This window comes from Callorhinus ursinus, unplaced genomic scaffold (genome assembly GCF_003265705.2).
Source record: "Callorhinus ursinus isolate GAN/ISIS: 27379988/994484 unplaced genomic scaffold, GSC_fseal_2.0 scaffold16, whole genome shotgun sequence".
Lineage (NCBI taxonomy): Eukaryota > Metazoa > Chordata > Mammalia > Carnivora > Otariidae > Callorhinus > Callorhinus ursinus.
In genome coordinates, this window is record NW_027397078.1 from 22,043,531 (window position 1) to 22,067,837 (window position 24,307).

The 24,307-nt window shown below is 37.3% G+C and overlaps 1 protein-coding gene and 1 pseudogene across 1 annotated transcript; both read right to left on the reverse strand.

The window, feature by feature from the left end:
* Positions 1 to 13,023: 13,023 nt before the first annotated feature.
* Positions 13,024 to 14,275, reverse strand: LOC112812955 (Y-box-binding protein 1 pseudogene; annotated as a pseudogene).
* A 7,986-nt stretch (positions 14,276 to 22,261) lies between these two features.
* Positions 22,262 to 23,338, reverse strand: LOC112812794 (small ubiquitin-related modifier 1-like). Its single transcript, XM_073902202.1, has one exon. The coding sequence runs from the start codon at positions 23,214 to 23,216 to the stop codon at positions 22,911 to 22,913; it is 306 nt and encodes a 101-aa protein (XP_073758303.1). The 5' UTR covers positions 23,217 to 23,338; the 3' UTR covers positions 22,262 to 22,910.
* Between the last annotated feature and the right edge of the window lie 969 nt (positions 23,339 to 24,307).

Below are 24,307 nucleotides of genomic sequence, written 5' to 3' on the forward strand. Positions count from 1 at the left end.
GTCATGATCCCAGGGTCCTGGGATCGAGCCCCGCATGGGGCTCCCTGCTCAGAGGGAAGCCTGCTTCTCCCTCCCCCACTCCCCCTGCTTGTGTTCTGTCTCTCTCTGTGTCTCTCTCTGTCAAAGAAATAAATAAAATCTTTTTAAAAAAATCATTCTGAAATGTATAGTTTTTTTAATGCTAAGAGGAAAAGCAAACTTTATCCTATGAAGCAAGGTTTTTCTTATTAAAAAATCAAGTGATGTAATTTACCATATGTATGTTGAAAATATACCAACATAACATATGATTATCTCAATAGTTACTGTAAAGCATTTGCAAAATGTAAAAATATTTTATTAGAAAAATTCTCAGCAATCTAAACAAAACTGAACATCTCCCACCTAAGAAAGCATGTGCTGAAAAGGGGAAACCGTATTCTGAAGATTGGTACCGAAGCTCTGTTCACCATCACGTTAGAGTTCCTAGACAGTGAATAAGTCAAGGTAAGGAAATACAAATCTGTGAAAATAGGGGAGGAAGAAGTAGACATGTCTTTATCCAGAGACAACATCATTGCATATGTACAAAATCCAAAGGAGCCTACACCTATTTATCTATTTACCCATCAGAACAAATCAGCGATTTTAGCAGTCACAGAATACCAAGGCAGTATAAAAAAACTGTGCACAATTAAATGAAAGTTAAAGTATTACCATTTATAATTGTGTCACAAATAAAATATTTAGAGAGAAATTTAACAGCTTATGCCTGAGCACTCTACACTGAAATATTAATGAGAAAAATTTTTAAAGACCTTAATAAATTGTGAGATAAAACATGTTTATAGAATGGAAGACTCAGTATTGTTAAGATGGAAGTTGTTTCTGAACTGCTATATAATTTCAGTGCAATCAAAGTCCTAGTGGGCTTTTTAAAATAGGAATTCACAAGTTGATTCTAAAGCCTATATGAAAATTCAAGGTATCTATAACACTAAAGATATTCTTGAAAGGGAAATGTATAAAACTTACTATAAAGCTGTAGTAATCCAGACAGTATGTTAGCACAAGGATAAATAGATCAATGGGATGCAATAGGAACTACAGGAATAAAGCCACATTTATACAGTAAATAGAGTTTTGACAAAGGCACTAAAGCAATATAATGGGGAAATAAAATTTTTTCAACTAATGTTGCTGGAGCAACTGTATAAAAATAGGGATTAAAGTGAACATAAACATCTACCAGACTCAAACACATAAATTAGGTCAAGATGGATCACAGATCTCCAATGTGGTGTTTTAAAATGTGTAAAATTGGTATCATGAAACAAGAATACATTAATAAACTTGAAAAGTCAAAAGATTTCTTAGATGGAACTGCACAAGTGCTAAAAATAATACAGAAATAATAAGTTATTTCCTACATTTTTTAAAATTTCTGTTCATTAAATGACATCATTAAGAAAATAGGGAGTCTACATAATGGGAGAAAATACAATGCATATATGTGACACACAATATCTATGCAAAAGGAAAGATTTCTACAAATCAAAAATAAAACAGCAAACAGCCTGACAAAAATGGGCAATAGATCAGGAACTTCCCAAAGGAAAAAATTTATTAAAGGTTAAAGGTCATATTAAAAAGTGCTCTATATCCTTAGGCATCAGGGAGATAAAAATTAACATAATGACACCCGTTATGTACGCATTACAGTAGCTGAAGGGAATCAGACACACAAAACCAAGTTTTGTAAATGGTATGAATCAGCCAAAACTTGCATATGTTGCCAGGCGGAACCGAAAATGATAGGTTAAACCTCTGAACAAATGTCTTAGTTTGCTAGTAATGTGTTTTTGGAGCTGTGTTGTTTGGGTCCTGAGCCGATGGCCAAGAATTCTTGAGACATCTTTGGTGCAAAAAGGTGGTTTTATGAAAACGTGGGGACAGGACCAGTGTGCAGAAAGAGCTGCTGGGTTGGGTTTGTGAGGCTCAATGATTATATACCTTGGGGTTGGGGGAGGTAAAGATAAGGGAAGTTCCAAAGGATTTTCAAACACTAAAGACTCGCAAGATCCTGGAGGCCTTGCTGTTGTCAAGCTAAGGTAGTCTGTCCCTCTAGCAAGGCATTAACATTAAGACAGGAGTTTCCTGGAGGAACCTTATACTCTGTCTGTCTGAAGTATTTGTCAGTGGGCTCTAGGTTGTAAGAACATTTAATTTTTTTTTAAAGATTTTATGTATTTCTTTATTAGAGAGAGAGAGAGAGACGGAGATAGTGACAGAGAGATGGGAGGAGAGGGAGAAGCAGGCCCCCCGTGGAGCAGAGAGCCAGATGCAGGGCTCCATCCCAGGACCCTGGGATCATGATCTGATCCTAAGGCAGATACTTAACCGACTGGGCCACCCAGCTGCCCCAGAACATTTAATTTTATCGACATTTCCTTCTGCCTTTGTTTCCCACATCGCTAGGACTGCTGTAACAAATACCCCAGACCGAGTAATGTAAGCAACCAGAAATTTATTTTCTCACTTTTCTAGATGCTAGAATTTTGAGGTCAGATTATCCACAGAGTTGGCTTCTTTTGAGGTCTCTCTACTTGGCTTGTAAGTAGCCATCTTTTTTCTTTTTCTTTTTTTTTTTTTTTTTTTTTTTTTTTGTCTTTCTTCCCTTGATCTTTCCTTTGTGCATTGTTCTAATTTCTTTTTAGAAGGACACCAGTCGTAATTTGATTAAGGCTCACACATATGAATTTATCTTCATTTGTAGTCTCTGTTTCTAAATCCAGTTACCTTCTGTGGCACTGTGGGGTTAGGATTTCAAATTTGAGTATTGGAGGGACACAATTCAACCTATAACACCTAACAAAAATCACAATTCTGTTAAATCTAACTCTTCTCCAATTTTACATTTATTTCAGAGTAGTTGATGAGAATTTAAGAAAAAGACAACCACCGCGGTGATGGGTCAGATGGGCCCTTCATAATTCCCAGGAATCATACCCTTTTCCACTAGTCCATTTATTCTGACTCTCGTAACAACTGTTTCATACCTTCCCTTCAGCCAATACCTCAACCTTCCCCTCTATTTTGTCTCTTAGTTAACAGCCTTTAGTTTTATTTCACTGAGCACTTAAGCTTATCCTAAAGAATATTCATAATCTCACGCCGTAACATTCACTCACTCACCTACCTACAGCTTTGCACCTCCCTTCAGTCTCCCTTCCTGTTATTCTGGATGGGATTCCTCTGTTCCCAATATAGGACGACAGGTGTACCCTGTGATAGATTTCTGTCTAGATTATTTACTCAAGGCCATTATTTCAGCTTTTCTTACGGTTGTCTCCCGCATCATCCTTTTCCCCTTGAGCTTGCTTGTTCTGTTGATCCCATGATAATGATGGTAATTATCTCAGCTTAAAACTTTTTTTTTATCCAATCTGTTTGTTTCTCTAGATTTCATTCCATCTCCCTTCTTCCTTTTATGTACCAGAATTCTTGAAAGTGCCTTGCATATGCTCATTATCTGCATTGTTTTTCATCCTGATGGCTCTTAAACCCACTCCCAGTTAAGTTTTTTAACCACCACACTTCCAAAACTACTTTCGTAAAGTCATTGATGATCTACACATTGCTAAATGTGGCATGCTGATCTTTCTTAGCAGCCGTATTTGACAAAAGTTCACACACTTCTTGAAACACTCTTTTCCCCAGCTTTAGTGAGATGCAGTTGACATACAGCATTGTATAAGTTTAAGGTGTACAATGTGATGACTTGATACATGTATACCTTGTGAAATGATTAACAAAGTGTGGTTTTTTAAAACATCCATCACCTCCAAAATTGTGTGTGTGTGTGTGTGTGTGTGTGTGTGGTCAGAACATTTAAGATCTATTTTCTTAGCAACTTTCAAGTATATAATACAGTATTGTTAACAATAGTCACCATGTTGTACATTGGATCCCCAGAACTTCTCTAATAATTGGAAGTTTATAGCCCTAGAGCAACCCCTCCCTGTTTTCCCCACCCCCAGCCCCTGGCAACCACCATTCTATTCTACTCTCTTTCAGTTAGACTAAAACAAAACAAAACAAAACAAAAAACTTGACTACAGGGAGCTCATTAGCTCCTCTCAGGCTCTTTCTAGAGCCACATGAGTATTCCTTCTCAGGTCCTTGGCTTCTAATGTAGGGCTGTCATTAAACCTCTTCCCCTTTAAACCCTTCAGCTTTGGTGTCAGAGAGCATTGAAAGTAATCTCTGAGTTGACAATTTTATGAATTATAACTCCAGCCTGAGCCTTTTCTCTGAATTCCTCTATTATACCCAACCGATTACTCAGCCTCTCCGCTTGGATGGTTAAGAAACATGAATACAACTCACCTGTTATCTTGCCTCCCAAACCTGTACCTCAGTCTTTCTCATGATAATTACTGGCAATTCCATCTTTCTAGTTATTTAGGCTAAAAATCTTGGAGTCAATTTGGACTCCTGATTGCCTCAGGTCCTTTATGCCATCTCTTTATGCAAACTCTATGGGATATAAATGCAAAGTGTGTGCAGAACCTCATCAATTCTCATCCTTTTTATTGCCAAGTCCAAGGCATCAGTATTTCTTATGTGGATCACTGCAGGTTTTTCCTCAATTATCCCACTTCCCTCCTCGCCTTACTTCCATCTCTTCTCAATACAGCATGTACAGCGACCTTGAAAAATAGATCAGGTCATGTCATTTCTCTGTTCAGAGTAGAAGCCCATGCCGTGATAGTGGGCTATAAACAAGTGTCACAGATGTTTCAAGGTTTCCCTTTCCAGGTGCTTGACCTCATAATCCATTACCTCCATCTTGATCTCTCTTCTCTAGGAACTTGTTTTCTTTGTGATTCCTCGAGCTCATGGCACAGGGTGCGCCATTATGTTCTTTGCTGCGTACTCTGCCTGTATTGTTCTTTTCTGCAAGTGTACATACCTGACTCTGTCATCAACTTCTCATTTGTATTCAAATACCACTCTCTAGATAGGGCTTTGCTTGGTCATCCTCTTTAAAAACATCAAACCCTCCTCAGTATTCCCTCTTCTTCATGGTTTCTGTTCCTCCATAATACTTACTGCCATCAGTCAAGAGATAATGTTATATTTCTTTTATTTATTCTTTCTTTTCCCACAATAGAATTTAAGTTTCATGAAAGTAGGGAATTAATAGATACTGAACATCTTTATTTTTCTGATTATTGCCTTTTTTTTATTTATTATAGCATCTATCACACAGTATTAATTCAATCATTATTCTTTGAATGTAGGGCAATCCTCCAATTTGAAGGAGTAGTTTACTGAGGCTTTTTCTTTAACAGTCTCTCTAGATGGATTTGATCCACATAAATCTTGATATTGAAGTACAATGAAGTGAATCTAACTTAATTGTGTTATTTTTATACATTAATATAATCAGCTCTATAATCTGTAAGATGATATAAAAATATGGATCATTGGTTTGCAGAAACAATTTTTTTCCAGATTTACAACAGACATGTATAGCTATTTTACACTTTGTATTTAAGCAAATTAATTTAAAACTATATTTGTAAACAAAGTGTAATTCATCACAGGGCAAATCACTGCATCCTATTTTGTAAACCTCCAGCAAACCAAATTCAAACTATAAATATTGAAAGTGACCCCTTACCTTAAGCAGCGCAGATTGAACCACTGTGATAATCACATTCATTTGGCTTACCTCAGCCAAAAGAGAGAGCAAAACTTATAATGGTGCGTATTATTCATGATTTTTCAACAGAGAAAATGAAACCATCTTTAAGCTAAATAAATATTTAACATATTATGTCTGTCGGCTTTTTCAACTGTTAACATTTAGATCTTTGATTAATTCAGACAAAATGATAACTGAATAATATTTGTCATTAGTTCTAATTGAACAGTAAATATGAAAGTGTAGTTATATATATGGATATATTTATAAATATATGTAAACATATACTTTTGAAAAAGTTGTTTAGAGTTGTCCAAATAATTTAAGGCTATTTCAAGATGTGGCAACAATATTGGATTAAGAATCACAAGGTCTAGTTTTTTTTTTTTTTTAACTGCCACTGTTTGATCTTGACCTGTTAGAATTAGAGCACATGGTGACACAACTTAGCTCCCCAGTCTTTTGTTTGTAAATGTTAAGCCAGTTTTCTTAGAGCTCATCCAACTATTATATGAGTGTTATTTTTACCATTTTACGAAGTTTGAATCTCATGTAGTCATTTTATTTTCTTGTAATCTTCATGATGGATCTAAGAAATAGAAGTTTCTAATATTTTGTGAGAAAGAAAATAGTTTTTCCCCAAAATTCCTCTTCCCTTAGTTAATTCTTGCTCATCTTTCAGTTCTCAATTTATTTGTCACTTCCTAAAGGAAAATTTTTCTGATCTCATTTCATATATTATTCTATATCAGCACTATCCATTAGTGTTTTCTGCAAAGGTGGAAATGTTCTATATTTTGCTTTCCAATATGGTAGCCATTAGCCACATGTAGCTTTTGAGATTACGAAATGTGGCTAGTGTGACTGAGAAAAGAAAGTTTTAATTGTGTTTATTTTTATTAAATTCAAATTTGAATGTACTATAAACCATAGAGAGCTAGTGTTTATCATTTTGGACAGCATGATTCTAGACCATAACCCTCTCCTTCACTTTATTTGCCATCATTTTGACCTGCATTTCTTAGTGTAATTGCTTGACTAATTTCTCGCTGAACCATAGAGTATAATCATCATACTTAAATAGGGCCAGGTATATTTTTACTCATTTTTGGATCTTCAAGACCTAGCCCAATAGATGGTAAAAAGCAAGTGCTTAATTAATAAATTATCATGGTGTGACTGATGCATTATGCAACTCAAGGGACACCTTTCATTTAGTGTATGTAAATGTGCCTTGCATGGAATTGTTCAGTGCATTGTGGCCAAAGCAGTGACATTACAGAGTGGTTCTGAACCAGGATAGGGAAGGGAGGGGAGTTTAAGTGATAGTGAAATCTATAAAAGAGAAAGGGCCATTGTCCATGCTTCCATTTCTAAGAGAGTTCAGTGATTAACAATGAAGTATTAAGATGTATTAATCCTCAAAAAGTTGAAAATAGAGCTACCCTATGATCCAGCAATTGCACTACTGGGCATTTATTCCAAAGATACAAATTTGTGATCCCAAGGGGCACCTGCATCCCAATGTTTGTAGCAGCAATGCCCACAATAGCCAAACTATGGAAAGAGCCTAGATGTCCATCAACAGATGAATGGATAAAGAAGATATGGTATATATATACAATGGAATATTATGCAGCTATCAAAAAATGAAATCTTGCCATTTGCAATGACATGGATGGAACTATAGGGTATTATGCTAAGTGAAATAAGTCAATCAGAGAAAGCTAACTATCACATGATCTCACTGATATGAGGAATTTGAGAAACAAGACAGAGGATGTTATGGGAAGGGAGGGAAAAATGAAACAAGATGAAACCAGAGAGGGAGACAAACCATAAGAGACTCATAATCTCAGGAAACAAACTGAGGGTTGCTGGAGTGGTGGGGGGTGGGAGGGATGCGGTGGCTGGGTGATGGACACTGGGGAGGGTATGTGCTATGGTGAGCGCTGTGAATTGTGTAAGACTGATGAATCACAGACCTGTACCCCTAAAACAAAGAATACATTATACGTTAATTTAAAAAATCAAGCATCTAAGATTATTTAGAGTTTGTTTCTGGAGTTTGAGAATCACCCATTCATTGACTTCTATAGGTAAACACTAATTTGTGATTTGACAGTCAGCAGTTTCAAGACAGCATGCTTTAATCTAGGGATTTGCATTATACACATGAAAGCCTGAAAGAAAAAGTAAAACAGAATTTGAATCACAGGATTCCTTAACATAATGTGTTTAGCATTCAGTCATGAACTGTATATGACGTGTTTCTTTTGCTTTTATACAGTTTCCTTTAGATAAATTTCTATATTTCTAATATAAACTCCAAGGGGATTTCCATACAGGTAAACAAATGTTACCAAAAGGTCAGAAGCTTTCCTACTTGGGCCTTAAATACACATATGTTCACATATATAATCCTGCATTAGATTTTTTTTTTTTTTGCTGTTCTTAATATAATCCCTTTAATAGATACAGTTTTTCGTTTAGAATAAAAATTAAGTCACGGAGCAGAGACCTTCTTCAGTGACTGTCAATTTTCTAAGAGGTAAGCACCTTTTTAGTCTTTTTCTTTAGGCTACTTGTAGCAAATTTCTTGGTTCCAACTTGGTTCTTTTTGACCTTTCTCTCTGACTCATTCTACCATCACCCACCAGATCTGTCAAGAAAAGGAAAGTTAATAACCAGGTTCCAAGCCAAGAATGAGATTAGATTCACACTCAAGCGAGGGAAAGGTGAGTTTTGAATTTTGAAAAGAAGCCCTTCAAGGGTCATGTAATTACTAGGGTGTTATCAAAAAATTATTACTGCTGCATATTCCTCATTTAGGAGGCGAGTGCCACAATGCCACAGGGCAGTGGAAAGTTATAAACGGTGACATGCAAATGAGTCAGGAAAGCACATATATTGGTGTTCTGCTGCCCCATTTGCTAATGGAAAATGCAACATCAGAAAGCATGCCTTTCATGGAGAATGACATATCTAGGACATTGGCTGGGATTTATAGTCAACCATCTTTCTGCTGCTTCATTGGCTTTTACAATTCATTTCAATTCTCACTTATAGGAAAAAATCATTGTGCATAGATTAGCATATATCCCCATCATGCTTCTTTTGGCTGCTTCTTTTACTTGTGATTAATTTTTAAAATTCAGCTAATTTATTTATGTGATAGTTCCTGAGAATCATGACTTGGAAAATAATTTTGTCTTCATCAGAACTTGTCTCCATAACAATACTCTTACATGCTTTTTGCTAAGCAGTTGTTCTGCTCTTCAGATTCTACCTTGATTTAAACATCCACTCTCTTGTTTTACTTAAAGAGTCCTGTTTCAGACTTCTTATTGTCTAAGGAAAGGGGAAAAAAGGGATAAATAAAAAAATGACATGCCTCAGGACTAATGTATAAAATAAAAGGTCTGGAAATCACAAATCATTTGGTGCTTCCCATATTAGAACATTAATTCTTTGGAAAATGTTTTATTCAGGTTTAATCAGCACCTTGGAGATAGCATCTGAATCTTTTGAGATTTTTGCAAGCCTTATTTCTGACCCAGTTTTTAAATTTTTCAGGAGTTAAGGAACTACTACTTTCTGCATGTAAACGGGAAATCAAAACTATTTGGAATAAGTTATATCTTGTTAACTATTCGGTAGTTTAAGCATTTTATTTTACTTTTACCTAAGGTAACAGTGATGCCACAAATTCTATACCCTGAAACCAAATAATTGTGCAAAGACGAATTTCACTTACAGAGGCTTTTTACAAAGCTCTAAGAACATGTAGTATGTGTATATAAATTAAATCATTGTTGGTATTGCTATTACATTATATTTCTGAACATAGCATCATAGTACATTTTCAATAATTATTTAAAACTTTCTAAATATTCTTCTGTATAAACAAAATCAAACACACAAAAAACAAAATCATCTTTTTTGATCTGTATGATCTAAAGTCATGTATAACAGCTAATAAGACATTTTAAAATAAAATCATAAGTAGAATATATTGTTTTTTAGGGTGCCACTTTCTATGGTAATATTTATTGTTACAACAACCATATGAGTTTCAAATAACTCAAAGTTATAGATTATGAAATTAACATTTAGTTTAAGTGATACTTTCATGATCCATACCTAGTAAGTAGCAAGAGTGAAGCCAGACTCATGTCTTTTTGACTCCATAGCCCACACTCTTTACCATTCTGTTTCAAGGTCTCCGTTTTTTTACTGGATAAAAAGATCAGCCTGATTCAGTATTTTCGAAGGCTGACAGCTGTATTTCTGAAGAAACATTGTCACAGTAGAACTAAAAATAGAATACTCATTATAGGACTTGCTAACAGTGCTTCCCTTTTATAGATATTAGACCAGTGGTATAACTCTTATAAAGACAAATATTTCAAGAAAGATGAGGGGGCACCTGGGTGGCTCAGTCAGTTGGGTATCTGCCTTCAGCTTGGGTCCTGATCCCAGAGTCCTGGGATCAAGCCCCACGTCGGGCTCCCTGCTTAGGCGGGGAGCCTGCTTCTCCCTCTCCCCACTGCTTATGCTCTCTCTCTCTTTCTCTCTCTCTCTCTCTCTCTCTCTCTCTCTCTCTCTCTCTCTCTCTCACACTCACTCTTTCTCTCTCTCAAATAAATAAATAAAATCTTGAAAAAAAGAAAGATGAGGAGCTACCCAGGATTTAAGGTCACTTGAGATCAGTGACCAACGGCAGGTATAAGAGATCATGCCTAGCCTTCTAGAAGGAAACTTCCATTCTTAGTGTCCATTTGGCCCAACAAATACCTGGCCTCCTATTTCTGATGGCTTCCTACCAGACTCACACCATCAGTAATCCTCCTTCTTTCATGTCTTTAATTATTCTAATATCATAGTCACTTTCACATAACTACAATAAGCTCAAATATCCCTAAAACAGGAAATTTATTTTTGAACCAGCACTACCATATATAATTTTCCCTTAAATATCAGATTCTTGAAAATAGGAATCTATTCTTCCCATTCATTCCTCAGTCTTCTGTGATTAGGGGCCAATTCCCAGCACTTTAAAGATGCTATAAAATCTTTCTGGAGGATATCTAACTCCCCATCTACTTCTATTCTCAAGTTGGACCCTACCCTCTAACTTATTAGTTATGTTCATAGCAATTTCATATCATTGAGCATTGTAGTATAAACATTATTTAATGGAAAAGGAAAGCAGGATGCTTAAAGGAATGTCAAAAAGAGTGTCAAAGAAAAATTCTTTTATTTTGGGATGCCTGGCTGGCTCAGTCAGTAGAGCATGTGATTCTTGATCTCAGGGTTTAAGCCCCACATTGGGCATGGGGACTACTTAAAAAAAAAAATGTAAAAAAATTCTTAAATCCTTTTATTCTATAAGGAATGTAAATAATACACACTTTGTTTAATTATATGTATAGTTATAATGTCTAAAAATTATGGAAATCTAGAATTTTTATGATTTAGAGGTAGCTTATTAAAAACAAAACAAAGAAACAAAAATCTAAGAAAAGTAAACTGTTTTTGCCAATACCACTCAGTAGTAGGCCTAAGAGTCATATTAATGGAATAACTCTAGTTTGATCTTGATTTTCATCAAGGTCACTTTATTTTCGTATCAACATTACACAGCTTAATGCTGACCATGCATTGTATTTATAAAGCACAACATCTCTTAGGCATTGTCTTTGGTTTGCTCCTGTACTGTTTTCCAAGCCTTGATGTCAGTTCACCATGGTTATCTTGTTTCACAATTTGTTGCTTTATTCATTGATTATGTTTTTGTTCAGCTCTTAATGTTACCACACCTATTGAAGAGAAATTCTTTTATATTTCTGTAACACATTACTATTTTTCATCTTTTTCTACTGTTATTTTCCTCCCTTGCTCCCCTAATATCACTCTTCACTAATTACCTTCCTAAATGTCAAACTCCTTTGGCTATTCTCCTCTAATGCCTTACTTTCCTTTGCTAGAACTTAAACTCGAAGAAGGGAAGTCAAAGGGAGAAATCTTACACTATATTGACAAGGAAGGACAAGAAAGCTGTATGTATTGAATGACTCTCATGCTCTAGTACCAAGTGACAAGATGATAGTGATTCTCTTAAGCTGTATTGTGGGTTGATGTTATGAGTTGGGCTGTGACCACTAAAGGGATATGTTGAAATCCTAACCATCACCACCCCACCCTCCTCCCCTGCCAACCTATGAAAGTGACCTTATTTGGAAATAGAGCCTTTGCAGATGTAATGCAATGAAGATGCTATCATTAGGATGAGTCCTAATCCAGTATGACTAGTGTCCTTATAAAAAGAGAAAAACACCATGTGAAGACAGAGATACACAAGAAGAATGCTATATAACAGCAGAGGCAGAGATTGGAGTGGTGCATTTTTAAGCCCAGGAATTACCGCCATTAATATTTATCACCATAAACTAGGAAGAGGAAGGAAGGACTCTCCCCTAAAGGTTTCAGTGGGAACGTGGGCTTGCTGACGACTTCATTTTGTCTTTTTTTCTTTTCTTCTCTTTTCTTTCCTTTCTTTTTCCTTTCCTTTCCTTTCCATTCCTTTTTTTTTTTCCTCTTCCTTCCCTTTCTTTGTTTCTTTGGTTCTTTGTTTCTTCCATTCATTCATTCATCCATTCATTATTTTAAGACCTTTATTAATAGGTGCTTGCCATTTGTTGACTTTCTTAAAAAAATCAAGTTGTAAACTTTTATTACAAATTTTAAAAGAGGTTCTTAAAATTTCAATGTGACTAGATATGAAATGAGTTAAAAACCTTTAAAGGTGTATTGAGAAAAACTAGGTTCCCCTCAAAAAAGCACATTTGTTGTTCACAAAAAGGACATCTTTATGTAAAAACAATAAAAAAAAAACCTCCATGTTTCGTAGATAATGCAGATGGCTCTAGTTGTATGGTCAGTGAGCAGAAAGCAAGCACATGATGTCTTCAGTTCCAATCTTTTGTTCATTTCTTATTGCTGGAATTTGGTATTCATTTTTTCGTGTTGGATGACTAAACTGGATGATGTTAGAGATGGTAAGCTGGCATTTATTGAGTTCCCACCTTCTCAGCTTCCAGAGCAGCAGGTGTGGTGGCTGGTTTTATCTACTTGCCATCTTGTTGTTCAGGGAGTTCTAGGCATCTGTATGGGTAATTGAAGTTGAAGTGGTACCAGTGTTGAAGTGACTGACTGCTGACCTTGTACCTGCCTGACTTTCCTTACCTTCTTCATTGCTGCCCTCTCTAGACTGTCTTTGGTGAGGCTGACCCAGTAGAATCACAGTCTGTAACCCCCATATATGTAATCTATCTTGCTGGTCTGCCTTGCTGTCCTGCACCCTGGTTGTTGACACCATCCATCCCTTCTCCCTGCACGGGACCGTTGTAAAACTGTCGTCACCACCCTTAGGGTGTCCGCGTGGAATAAGGTGGGAACCATCACCTGTAGTAGAGCTTGTGCTGGTGGTCCTAGCACTGACCCCTCATTCTTTTCCCAGCTGTCACTATTCTGCTAATTCTGCTTCTGTTTGCCTGGAGGACCCCAGTGCCTTGGGTAGCGTCCCTAATGGTTAAGGTGTGCAGCATAGTAAGTGCCGTCTGCTGGAGCTCCACCATGGCCTGTAACATATTCTGCCTCAACACCCTTTTGGCCTTGAGTGACCTCAGACTCCACACTTGCTTTGTGTCCTGTATCGTGAAGGTACTTCCTCGGCTTATTCTCATTTATGGCCGTGTGGTATACAAATACATCTTCTTTGGTGTCATTCCTATGATAAAACCATTCATGTTTCTTACACTGAGACATTGTACTGTTCCAAAACCTTTGCGAGTAGCTTTTTGACACCACCAGCAGACACCACTGACGTGAGACCAACCAGGGCCACCGCTCCCTGGTGCTCAGCTTGGTGTCAACAGTGATGGTGGGGGGTGGAGGGGAGGGGGTGCAGGGCGGCTGCTGTGTCTGCCAATGTTTGTGGGGATGCTGACTGGGACCTACTTCGGCAGCTGATATGGCGGCAGTAGTGGGGGCGCTGCTCAGGGCCCTCTTCCCTCCACTCTTCTCTCACTATGTATGGAACTCCTGACACCTTTATTTCGTTAAGACTTCTTGCCTCCAAAACTGTAAGACCATACGTTTCTATTGTTTGAGGTCACCTGGTTTGTGGTACTTTGTTACAGCAGCCCTAGGAAACTAATGCAGTTGATGACCTTGGCTCACATTCGGTAAATGCTATATGTGAGGGTCTGTTGGAATACCCATACGGAGATGTACACCCACAGCAGAGATGTAGAGCAGACAGTAAGAAATACAAACCCAGTGTTTAGGGCAAAGGTCAAGGTTAGAAAGGTGGCTCTGGTAAACTTCACTATATCAGCCATAGTTGAAAACCTATGAGGAGAAGATGCATATTGCTTTAATCAAGGTCATTAGTGCCAGCCACCATAACAACAATAATCCAAAAATCTGTGATAATGTCATCAAGTTTTCCTACTCACTTAACAGTTTAAATAGGTTTTCATCAAAAAGTCTTCCACATGGTGAGCCAGGAATCCACATTTCACCTTATGGCTCCCCTACCTTAAAGGGACTCCTCAGGTTCTTTATTGGATTCTTTGTATTCAGTAGTCCAGTGGGCAAAGAGCAAGAGAGTAGGATCATGCAAGATACTTTATGAACCAGGCCTGAGTTCCACTAGCTAGAGCTCAGTCACTTTCTGCAAGCTTAACTACAGAGGAGCATGGGAAATAAAATCTCCCTGTTTGATCAGATGAACATGTCTTTAGATTCTATCACAGATGGGCAATGACCTGCACATTTAAGAAGTGCAGACAGGATTCTAGTACGTTCAGCAGAGAGGGAGACTAAGAACGTTTTTGGCTACGTGAAATCGGCAAGTACAGGGCTGTTTGTGTAGAATAGTGAAGAAACAGTACAATTCGGCAAAACGATAGAAAGGAAGTGACCCAGAGGAAGAAAATTGAATGAGGAGAGACACAGAGGGAGTGGAGCCCAGGATTTCTTCTGAAAATAGTACTGGGACAGTTTAGTGAAGGCACACAAACCAGAATCCAGTTAAAATCAAAAGAGGATATTTATATATCCCTAGTTAATGCCCAGATCAGTAGTAGGTTCACCCTTTCACTTTACCTTTGCCAAGTGGATTTAAAATTCTGCAGACTTTAATTTATTGAAATCTACCACTGACGTGAGAATGACAGTTATTTCTTTCCACTTCTCAGTATGGGACCACAGTTTTATTAGAATGCTTGCCCTCTGAGCTCAGCAAGGAGCATGTTATAATTAGATGAGTATTGCAATAGAGATTCTGTTAATGGGATTTTTGAGACATAGTAAAAAAAGAAAACCTACAAGAGTGTCTCCATTAGACTCTATATAAGTAAGGGAAACCTGTCTTAGGAGACCACTAAAGAAATCAGCAGGAGTTAGTTAACTGAAGGTCAAACAAAATGACATGCTATGCCTTGGGGGATACTGTTAAAATAATCGTGGCAGGTAAGGGACTGAGTGACTGGAGGTGCCTGTGCATATTACTAAGATGAAAATGAAGATGGGAATTAAAACATCACAAATGCCCTCTTTATTTTTGTATAAACTGGAATTCCACCTCTCAGTATACAATATTAGCATATGTTTTTCTCTACACTGAAAGTGTGAATTCACAGGGCACCCTTTAATGTACATGTTCCATAAACAGTATTTTAAAAGTGATTCTCACTTGAGCTCACATAACCTCTGCCTACTTTTTTAAGCATATACATTTTTTTCTGAATGTATAAAAAATATACTTGTTGTTAGAAAACTTAGAAAAGGAAGAAAACATAAGGTAAAGCACATAAAATGCCACAATTCCAAAAAACTCACATTTTTGTTTTCCTACTAGCTATTCATACACATCATATTAATGTATCCACTATGATAATTTTTATCTCTTTTTCTATCCAGTAGTTTTCATTGAATATTTTGATTTGGTTGGTCCTTTTGTTTCCTCATTGACTTCGTTTTTTTCATTATCTTGGAAAAATCATGTGAAACAGCTTTAAAAATAACTACAGGAACTTCCGTCTAATCTATCTGAATTTCCTCTAAGGGAAGTTAAAGAAAATGAAGTCAATTATTTTTTACTCATTCAGCACAAGTCTGTACTATCGTTGTTCGGGTACAGAAACTAATATTCCCCAATAAGGGAAAGCACACAGAGGACGAGGGAGGGCCTTCCTTCTCCATGGGCCTGCCCTTCCACACTGTACGGATTCCTCTAAGTACCCTTCACTTATAAGAGGGCAAGGTGAGAAAGGGCGGGGAATGAGCCGAGACTTTATCCCTTGTTTACTTTGTAGCTTCTGCCTCCGAACCTAGACTAACTGGAAGAATGAGACTCTGCTCCTAAGTGCTGACCTTTCCAGATCTTCGACTCTTGTCCCCAAGATTCAAAGGGTTCCCCTTGGATTTGCTCTCGCCCAAGCATTTATCTCTGAGTAACCGCAGGCGATTGATCCTGGTATTCAAACTGACGTGACTTTAGGATTTCATGCTATAGAATGTTTGTGATAATTTACAGCACCAGGGCAAAATTAAATAACAGAATTGCTGCAACATCAGTGTTGTGCTTTTTCCCATATGACCTGGCAAGAAACTAGCAACTCAACCAGGAGAAGACAATTAGGTTTACAAAGGTGAAAAAATACTGATCGAGTGCAGGCATTTATCCCAATAATGGGACGATTGTAGACTGCTTGTCATGTTTGACTATAGTCTAGATTCAGCAGTATTCCTTCCTCTACCGCTTCCAGACTTGGATGTTATTTGTATAGGACTAATACATAAAAGACTAACAGACTGAAAACACATCTTTTTTTATTTCTTAATGCCCTTGTAGACCTAAAATAATATATGAAACACAAAGATTTCCATATATGCTGTCTTGAACCATAAGCATATATGAAAATTAGTCTTAATTTTGATAATCAATTGTTAACATGTCCCCAAGAAGTTTTACTGCCAGCTTTAGAAGTAGAGAAATGAGGGTGAATTTAGAAATTTTACTGACCTCATTTTGAAGGGATCGATTCATATGTTTTCATAAATCCTGATTTGAGCTTTAGAAAGTTAATATGTTGGTCATGGTTGTGTCAAATCAGATGATAAAATTTTTCTTATAAAAAGTGACTGATAACACACCTGGATATGTACAGGATTAATAATTGAGAATTATTTACGTGCATGATTTCCATACATGATTCATGGCACATAACTGTGCCAAAGAATTGCATTACAGTTGATCAAGATTTGAAATATGGTTCTTGTCAGTTTGTAAATGGTCTTTGATCACAAATTACTTCAGTTGGCACATATTAGAGTCCATTTTTCTTTTCTGCTTTATTTACATTTTTTCACTAAAGTGCTTTGTGTTTGTTTTGGTGTTCTACTTATTTATTTTTAAATGCACAAATGCACAGATTCTTTGATAGGAAAATCAATTGCTTCCTCACAAAGAGCATGCAGAAGGGGAATCAAGATTTTGAGGAGGAAGAAGGATGAAGATAATTAAAGTAGACACTAAAAAGCAATGAACACAGGGGCGCCTGGGTGGCTCAGTCATTAAGCGTCTGCCTTCGGCTCAGGTCATGATCCCAGAGTCCTGGGATCGAGCCCCACAGCGGGCTCCCTGCTCCGCGGGAAGCCTGCTTCTCCCTCTCCCACTCCCCCTGCTTGTGTTCCCTCTCTCGCTGTGCCCTCTCTGTCAAATAAATAAAAATCTTTAAAAAATTAATTAATTAAAAAAAATAAAAGCAATGAACACAATCCTCATTTGACCCATTTATTCTTTTGGTGTCCTGAGATCCTCCATGCCTAATGACACTGCATGCTAGTCTTCATAATTTTTAGGGTTCTACATTATAAAATTTTAAAAGAAATTTTTAAAATATATCCTCTTACATAATAGCCATGACCATTTCTCCTCTGGTAGATTACTAAATTTCCCATTGCAGAAGACAGAGTAAAACCAGGTAGATTTTTAAAAATGGGTATATAGAAAAAAAATGTTTTTTAAAAAAAGAGGGAAAAAGAAATGGCATGGTATCTAGTAAAACAAGTGATCATTGAATTATGGGGCTAGACAGAAATCGGAGAGAGTGAATTTGCCGAGTAAGGCGTATTTCTCTGGTCTGTTGGTCTCATAATGATATTATATTCTTAAAAGTATTAATAAAATTGGAATCACTCTAACAGCATTCTTCTTAGTAGCATTCTTACAAATTAGACCCTTTTCAAGTTTAATCACTTAGCACATGGGCATCTTGTAGCTCTGTGTCCTTTTAGACTCTTTTAAGAGTTTAGTCCTAAATAATGAGAAGTCCCACATATTCGGCAAACTTTTCTTGACTGTTTTTCCTCATCACTCTCAGCCTAAGTTTCCAAGCCCACATTTGAAATCCCTACCTCTAAAATATGTACTTAAATTTTTCACAACAACCATACCATTTTGGAAAACAGCACAATACTTCTGTCCTACCGAAAGCTTTGTATATTATAACTTATATCCCCATTATGGCCAATATTAGAGATTTCATTAATTCTTTCAATTCCTGATCTTATACATGATGTCAGATCTTCCATTTTTTTAATTTTTGTTTTTGTTTGTGCACTCATTGTGTATTTTGGAATTGTTTCTGGTAGTACTAACTTTACAAAACGAACTATATGAGAACATGTTTTAAGTTGTAAAAAGTCCTAAGAACAATTGTGCAGAAGAGTAAGCTGAATATCACAAAGCAAAGAATATATATATTTACAAGGTGAAGAATATATTTAACACATACATTTTAAGAGATTTGTTGAGTACTACCCATATACCGACATGGAAATCTTGATGGATTGCACAGGGATAGTGTTGCTACTTGGTGTCTCAGGATAGGCAGTTATCTCTGACCATAGGAAATAGCAACTCATAAGATAGTTTTCTGTCTTAGAAAAAGGAGAGTGTTTTCATAATTAATATTATTTCCATTGGTAGAACAAGTTTCAGCACTGGAGGCAAATCACTTTTACTATGTATAAGAAAATACTTTGTTTACTATTCTTCCACTGGCCCCTCCCCTGGCCTACAAATAACCTTATTATATCTCCCATCTTTCTGTTGTGTTCACTGATATATCCCTAGTGCACAGAATAGTGCTGGGAAAATAGTAAGTGTTCTCTGTACATTTTTGAATGAAGTAATTAAAAGAAAATCTGAGTTGATCTGTCTAGATACCACCTAATTTATGTCCTTTTATTTCAAAACTGAACTGAAAGAAGGTACTCAGTACTTACTACTCCTTTTTCTTCATGTAAATTCAGTTGTAAACCTACCAAAAGCAATCATCCCTGTGTACCATTCAAATAAAACTTTTCTCAGTGTCCCCATGCAAGGACCAATTCCAGAGCTCTGTTCTCTCTAATGTTCCAGATGGACTTCCTCGGGGCAATTGACTATTCGGCTTCCTTCATTCTTGAAACTCCTCCCAGAATTTTATAGTGAGAAAGAATCTTAATTTCTCTTCTCCCCCTCGCTCATTATAATCCCATATTGACTGGTGCCTTCTGAGAACCTGTTTAATGACCAGTTTAGGGAGTGGTTTAAAGCATTATTCTGGAATCTGGTGGCTCGGTTCAAATTTTGGTCCCCTAGTTAACAAGATTTTCTGAACATGCTCCTATATCTCGCTTGTACTTACCTCAGACTGTACTTACCACTACTTACCACTGACTCTAGCCCTGGTTGGTTCATATCTAGAGTTTCGCAGGTGTGGTTATGATTTTGCAGCACTGGGTTAGATGTTGGTAGAGGCCAGAACGTAACATGTATCAAATAACAGTGTCTTTTCTAAAATTATTTCATTTAATTTTTCAAGCAATTGTGAAGTAAATACTCTTTTTTCATCTCAGTAGAAGTATCTGAACCTCAGATGAGCCAGCTACCTTGATCCAGGTAACACAGTACAGTAAATGCCAGCGCTGACTTTGCCATTAGTATCTGGTTAGTCACACTTTGTTTCTTGAGCACTCCAGCAATTAAACCCTTTGGGAGGAAGGCAAAAGAACTCTTTTGGGTGTTTCCTTGGGGAAACTGAAGTTATAAATATGCCCTGAAAGGCCATTGGTATTGGCATCTTACAAACATTATGATATCTCAAGAAGATTATGTAGCTGGATTAGATAATGAGATTGTAAATGTCTCTCCGTTAAATTAGGCTTTATCTAAAACCAGCTCATTGCATGCCAGCTCTTGAAAGCCTCTGGTTCTTATAAATCATGATATACAATGACTTCAAGTAAAGTCCTTGCTAAATTTAATCAAGAACATTCTGTACAATGGACTATCCTTTATGCAGTAGTAGGCACTAATGACTGGCTTGCATAGGTATATTTATTCTGGTATAGACAGTGAAGTATTAGCGTGTTATCTGCTATATTTCTTGAGCTTTAAAACAAGCAGACAAGAAGCAATCCAAACAGTATATTTCCACATAACTGAGTAAAGTAACATCAGATCCTAAAATGTAGTCCTTGCCCGCTCTCAGATGGTATGACCCAATCTAGGAAGTGACCACGAAGCCCTTAGATGTGATTTAATATGAATTGTGGCCCTACTTCATAAAATAGCATTTCATGATATTACTTTGTGATTAGACTACTACAGGTTTTTTTCCGAGTAATTTTTTTAATAGTTAAAATGAACTATTTCCAGGCTCTTCTCCATGCAAAGCAGGAGAAATATAAAGGCTCTTTTTGATCAGGTGTCTTGTATTAATTTAAATTGAATCTTAACTATTTGAATTTATTGCAGCAGATGTCCTCAGCTACCCAATTATTTTAGCACAATTTGGCACATATATAATTTTAAAAGACCTTGTATCTAGGCAAAGCATTTAATTTCCTACCAAATTAATCCCTTTGGAACATTACATTGGATGCCATGGTGATTAAAAAAAAAAAAAAAAAAAAAACACTTTCGTAACAGCAAGTTGCTCCAGTAAATACCCAGTACTCTGCACAAATGGAAGATCTGCATTTATTTCCTCTGTTATATATGGTGCAGGTTTTCTTATTACTAATTATGTACTCTTTCTCAGCTATTTTCAATAACAATGTATATTGTGCCCTTTCCTTTCTAATTCTGGGTTTTTCTGTTCTCCTGTTTGAAGGAGATGACATGCTTTCCTTGACCCTAAAAGGGCAGTGAATGTGGATTAAACCAGAACTCTTCAGCAATGTGGTCAGGAACAAGAATGATAATGTTTAAGATTTTGCTTAGCTAAATGACATATACTTCAACATGCATTTTTAGTAATTAATTAAAATAAGTTAATGTGTCCCAGTTACTGTTGCTGTGTAACAAATCATTCTAAAACTTTTTAGAGTAAAGCATCCATTTTATTACGTGCACAGATTCTGTGGATTAAATACTTAGATATGGCATAGCACAGATGGTTTGACTGTAATCCATGATGTCTGGGCCTCAGCTGGCAAGACTCAAAGACTAGAGATGACTTAATGGCTGAGAGCTATGAAAATCTAGAGGTTCTTTCACATACATGTGTGGCACATTGTCTGGTATTATTAAAAGTCTGGAAATTCAGCTGGGAATGTTGTCTGAAACACCTGTATACAGCTTTTCGTGGTATTTTTGGTTTTAATACCATGGTCGGTAGTTTTTTGAGGTAAAACATCTTAGAGGAAGGCATGCCAAGATCAAGCATTCCAAGAGTGCCAGGTAACAGAGCCTCAGAATTCACCTGGCATCATTCCCTCCAAATAGCTATAAGGCCATCCCAGAAGTCAGTCTGGATTCAAGGAGAAAAGACACAGACCCCCACCCCTTAATTAGAGAAGTTGAAATGATTTGTGGATATATTTTAAAACCACAACAAATATATCATCTAATAGAGTGATATATGATAGGTAATTATTTTCTGTAGGCTTAAGATTGTTGTAGTCTATAGATAACATTACACATCCCTGGACTGTAAGGAGATGCATTGAAGTTCAGGTAGCAAGCACGACAAAGTATTCACCATATTTGTTATGCTCAACCTTGTTATTTTTTGTTTTTTTGCTTTAAAAATATTTTGTTTATTTTAATGTAGCTGGTACAATGTTCATTTAAAACCCATATCCCAGGGGCGCCTGGGTGGCTCAGTCGGTTAAGCATCTGCCTTCGGCTCAGGTCATGATCCCAGGGTCCTGGGATCGAGCCCCACATTGTTGTGGTCATCCTCATCGTAGTCGTCGTCATAGTCGGGCTCCTTGTTCAGCAGGGAGTCTCCTTCTCCCCCTCCCACTGTCCCCCCTCCCTCTCCCTCTGCCCCTCCCTCTGCCCCCGTCCCTCTCCCTCTGCCCCTCCCTCTGCCCCCCTCCCTCTGCCCCATCCCTCTGTCCTTCCCCCCTCCTCGTATGTGCACTCTCTCCCAAATAAATAAAACCTTAAAAAAAAACCTATACCCCAGGCCACAAAGTACAAATAAAATCAGAGCAGTGTTCTGTTGAATACACTTCTGCATGAATAACTTTATTAACTGCTAATAGAAATTAGGACTTTCCTGGGATCTTCTGATGAGATTTTTCTTTTATCTTAAAATGCTTTCTCCTTAGCGAAGCCATCTTTGGAGTTAATCATTACTCTCACCCTCGTTGTTATCTCAGCTCTAGCCCGATGGTTCTCTTCTTTTGATCCAGATACTCAAATTCTAAAAGTAGCTTCCAGTTAAGGAAAGATCATTTTCCACAGTTCAGTTCTTTGAAAAACTTCCATCTCTCACTGAAAGTCATAGTCCAGGAGTGAAGCAGTCACATGCTAGAACTTCAGGGCCCATTGAAAAGTCATTTTGAACACTGGAATTGGTCAATCTTATTTATCACAAGCCTGAAAATGCACAGTCCTGGCCTCTCTGTGCACACATGTAATTTTTTTAAAGAAGAGGGTGATATATGAAGGAGGCTGAGGTTTGATTAACAAAAATTAGCACAATGAAAACAATAATGAATAATGGGCACTAGAATTCAAATTATCAGATACTTTAAAGAGATGTGGTGCCAGTTTTCAATTCCGTTTTGAACACATTACAAAATAGCTATTTTTAAAATTAAAGGATTGAGGATAAAGGGGAAAAAAAGATGAAAAGAATACCTAAATCACTGAACAACCGCCGGTTTGTTCCTGATAAACTTCAATCACATCATCTTCCTCCATTCCTAGTTCTTCAGCGGTGTCATTATCAGCAATTTTCTGACCATCAAACAGAAATTGAAGGGAATTCACTGGAACTCCCTGTCTTTGACAGTAGGATTCTTTGAGTTTCTTCAGATGGGTTGTCATTTTCACTCGGAAGTATACCTCACTGCTATCCTGTCCGACGACTTTGAGTTTGATGTATTCTCCTGCCTTCTTACCGCCCACGTCTTCATTGGAGGGTTTTGCCTCCTGGCCATCCATGGTGACAGTGGCTTCACTCAGTGTCTCCACTCGGGAGTGGCAGTGGCAGCCTCAGGTAGGCAGAACCTCGCTCCGAGGGTTTCAGATCCGTGTCTCCCCCACAGCACGATGCTATGACTGGGTTGCTATGCTCAGGTTTGAATTCTGCTCTGGAATTCTTGATGACATGTCATAAATTTCCTTTATGATCCTTAGGGTTCTACTGACCTCAGTATGTCATTTGAGTTCTTTAATCGCTACATCTCAAGAGCAAGCTTACAATAAAAAATAAGGGGATAAAAGGGAAGCACATAAATCAGCAGTATTACTCAACATCTTAGTCATCTGTCTCAGTTTGGGTTCCCCCAAAATTAGACAGCAAGGAAAGGACTTTGGGGCATGTAGTTTATTTGAGAGGTGATCCCAAGAAGCATAAGTCAGAAAGGAGAGAAAAGCCAACAGATTATGTTAATGGCTAGGTGTTTGCTGCATTCAACTGGGGCTCAAGGTGCTGAGGCCCATGTGAGATAACACAGTAAACATGCCTCAGAATCATTTGTCTAGATGAATAAGAAGCAGGAACATTTTACCACCATCAACCATACCCAGAGTTTGAGATTTGGCATGAGGTGTATCAGGGATTCCACAGTTACCCATTGTTTTTGTTTGTGGTGAGCATTATCCCCTGCTGCCTAGAAAACTCTTAGAGAAGATCTGTCACTCAAGCAAGCCCTTGAGGGAGGGAGCTGTCAGAAGGTGTGGGAATCATGTACCTGACAGAGATGCCAGGTGACTCATTTGGGGCAAGCGAACATGGGATTGAGTATCAACATCTCCTCCATCTTGGTTTTGTGTGTGTGTGTGATAGTTATGATTTTATAAATGTATCACATTTACATAGTTTAACAAAAGCAAATAATCTGAAAGGCTTACAAAAACCAAACGTGTAGCTGCGTGTTCCACCTTTCCTGTATCTTTACACCTTGTGCCTGCCTCTAGAGGCAGTCCTTTACAATTCATAACATTCTCTTATTTACCTCCATATTTCTAAATATGTATGTTGTGATTTATCCATCTTATAACTTGTGTATCACTTTCCTGGTATGGCCATT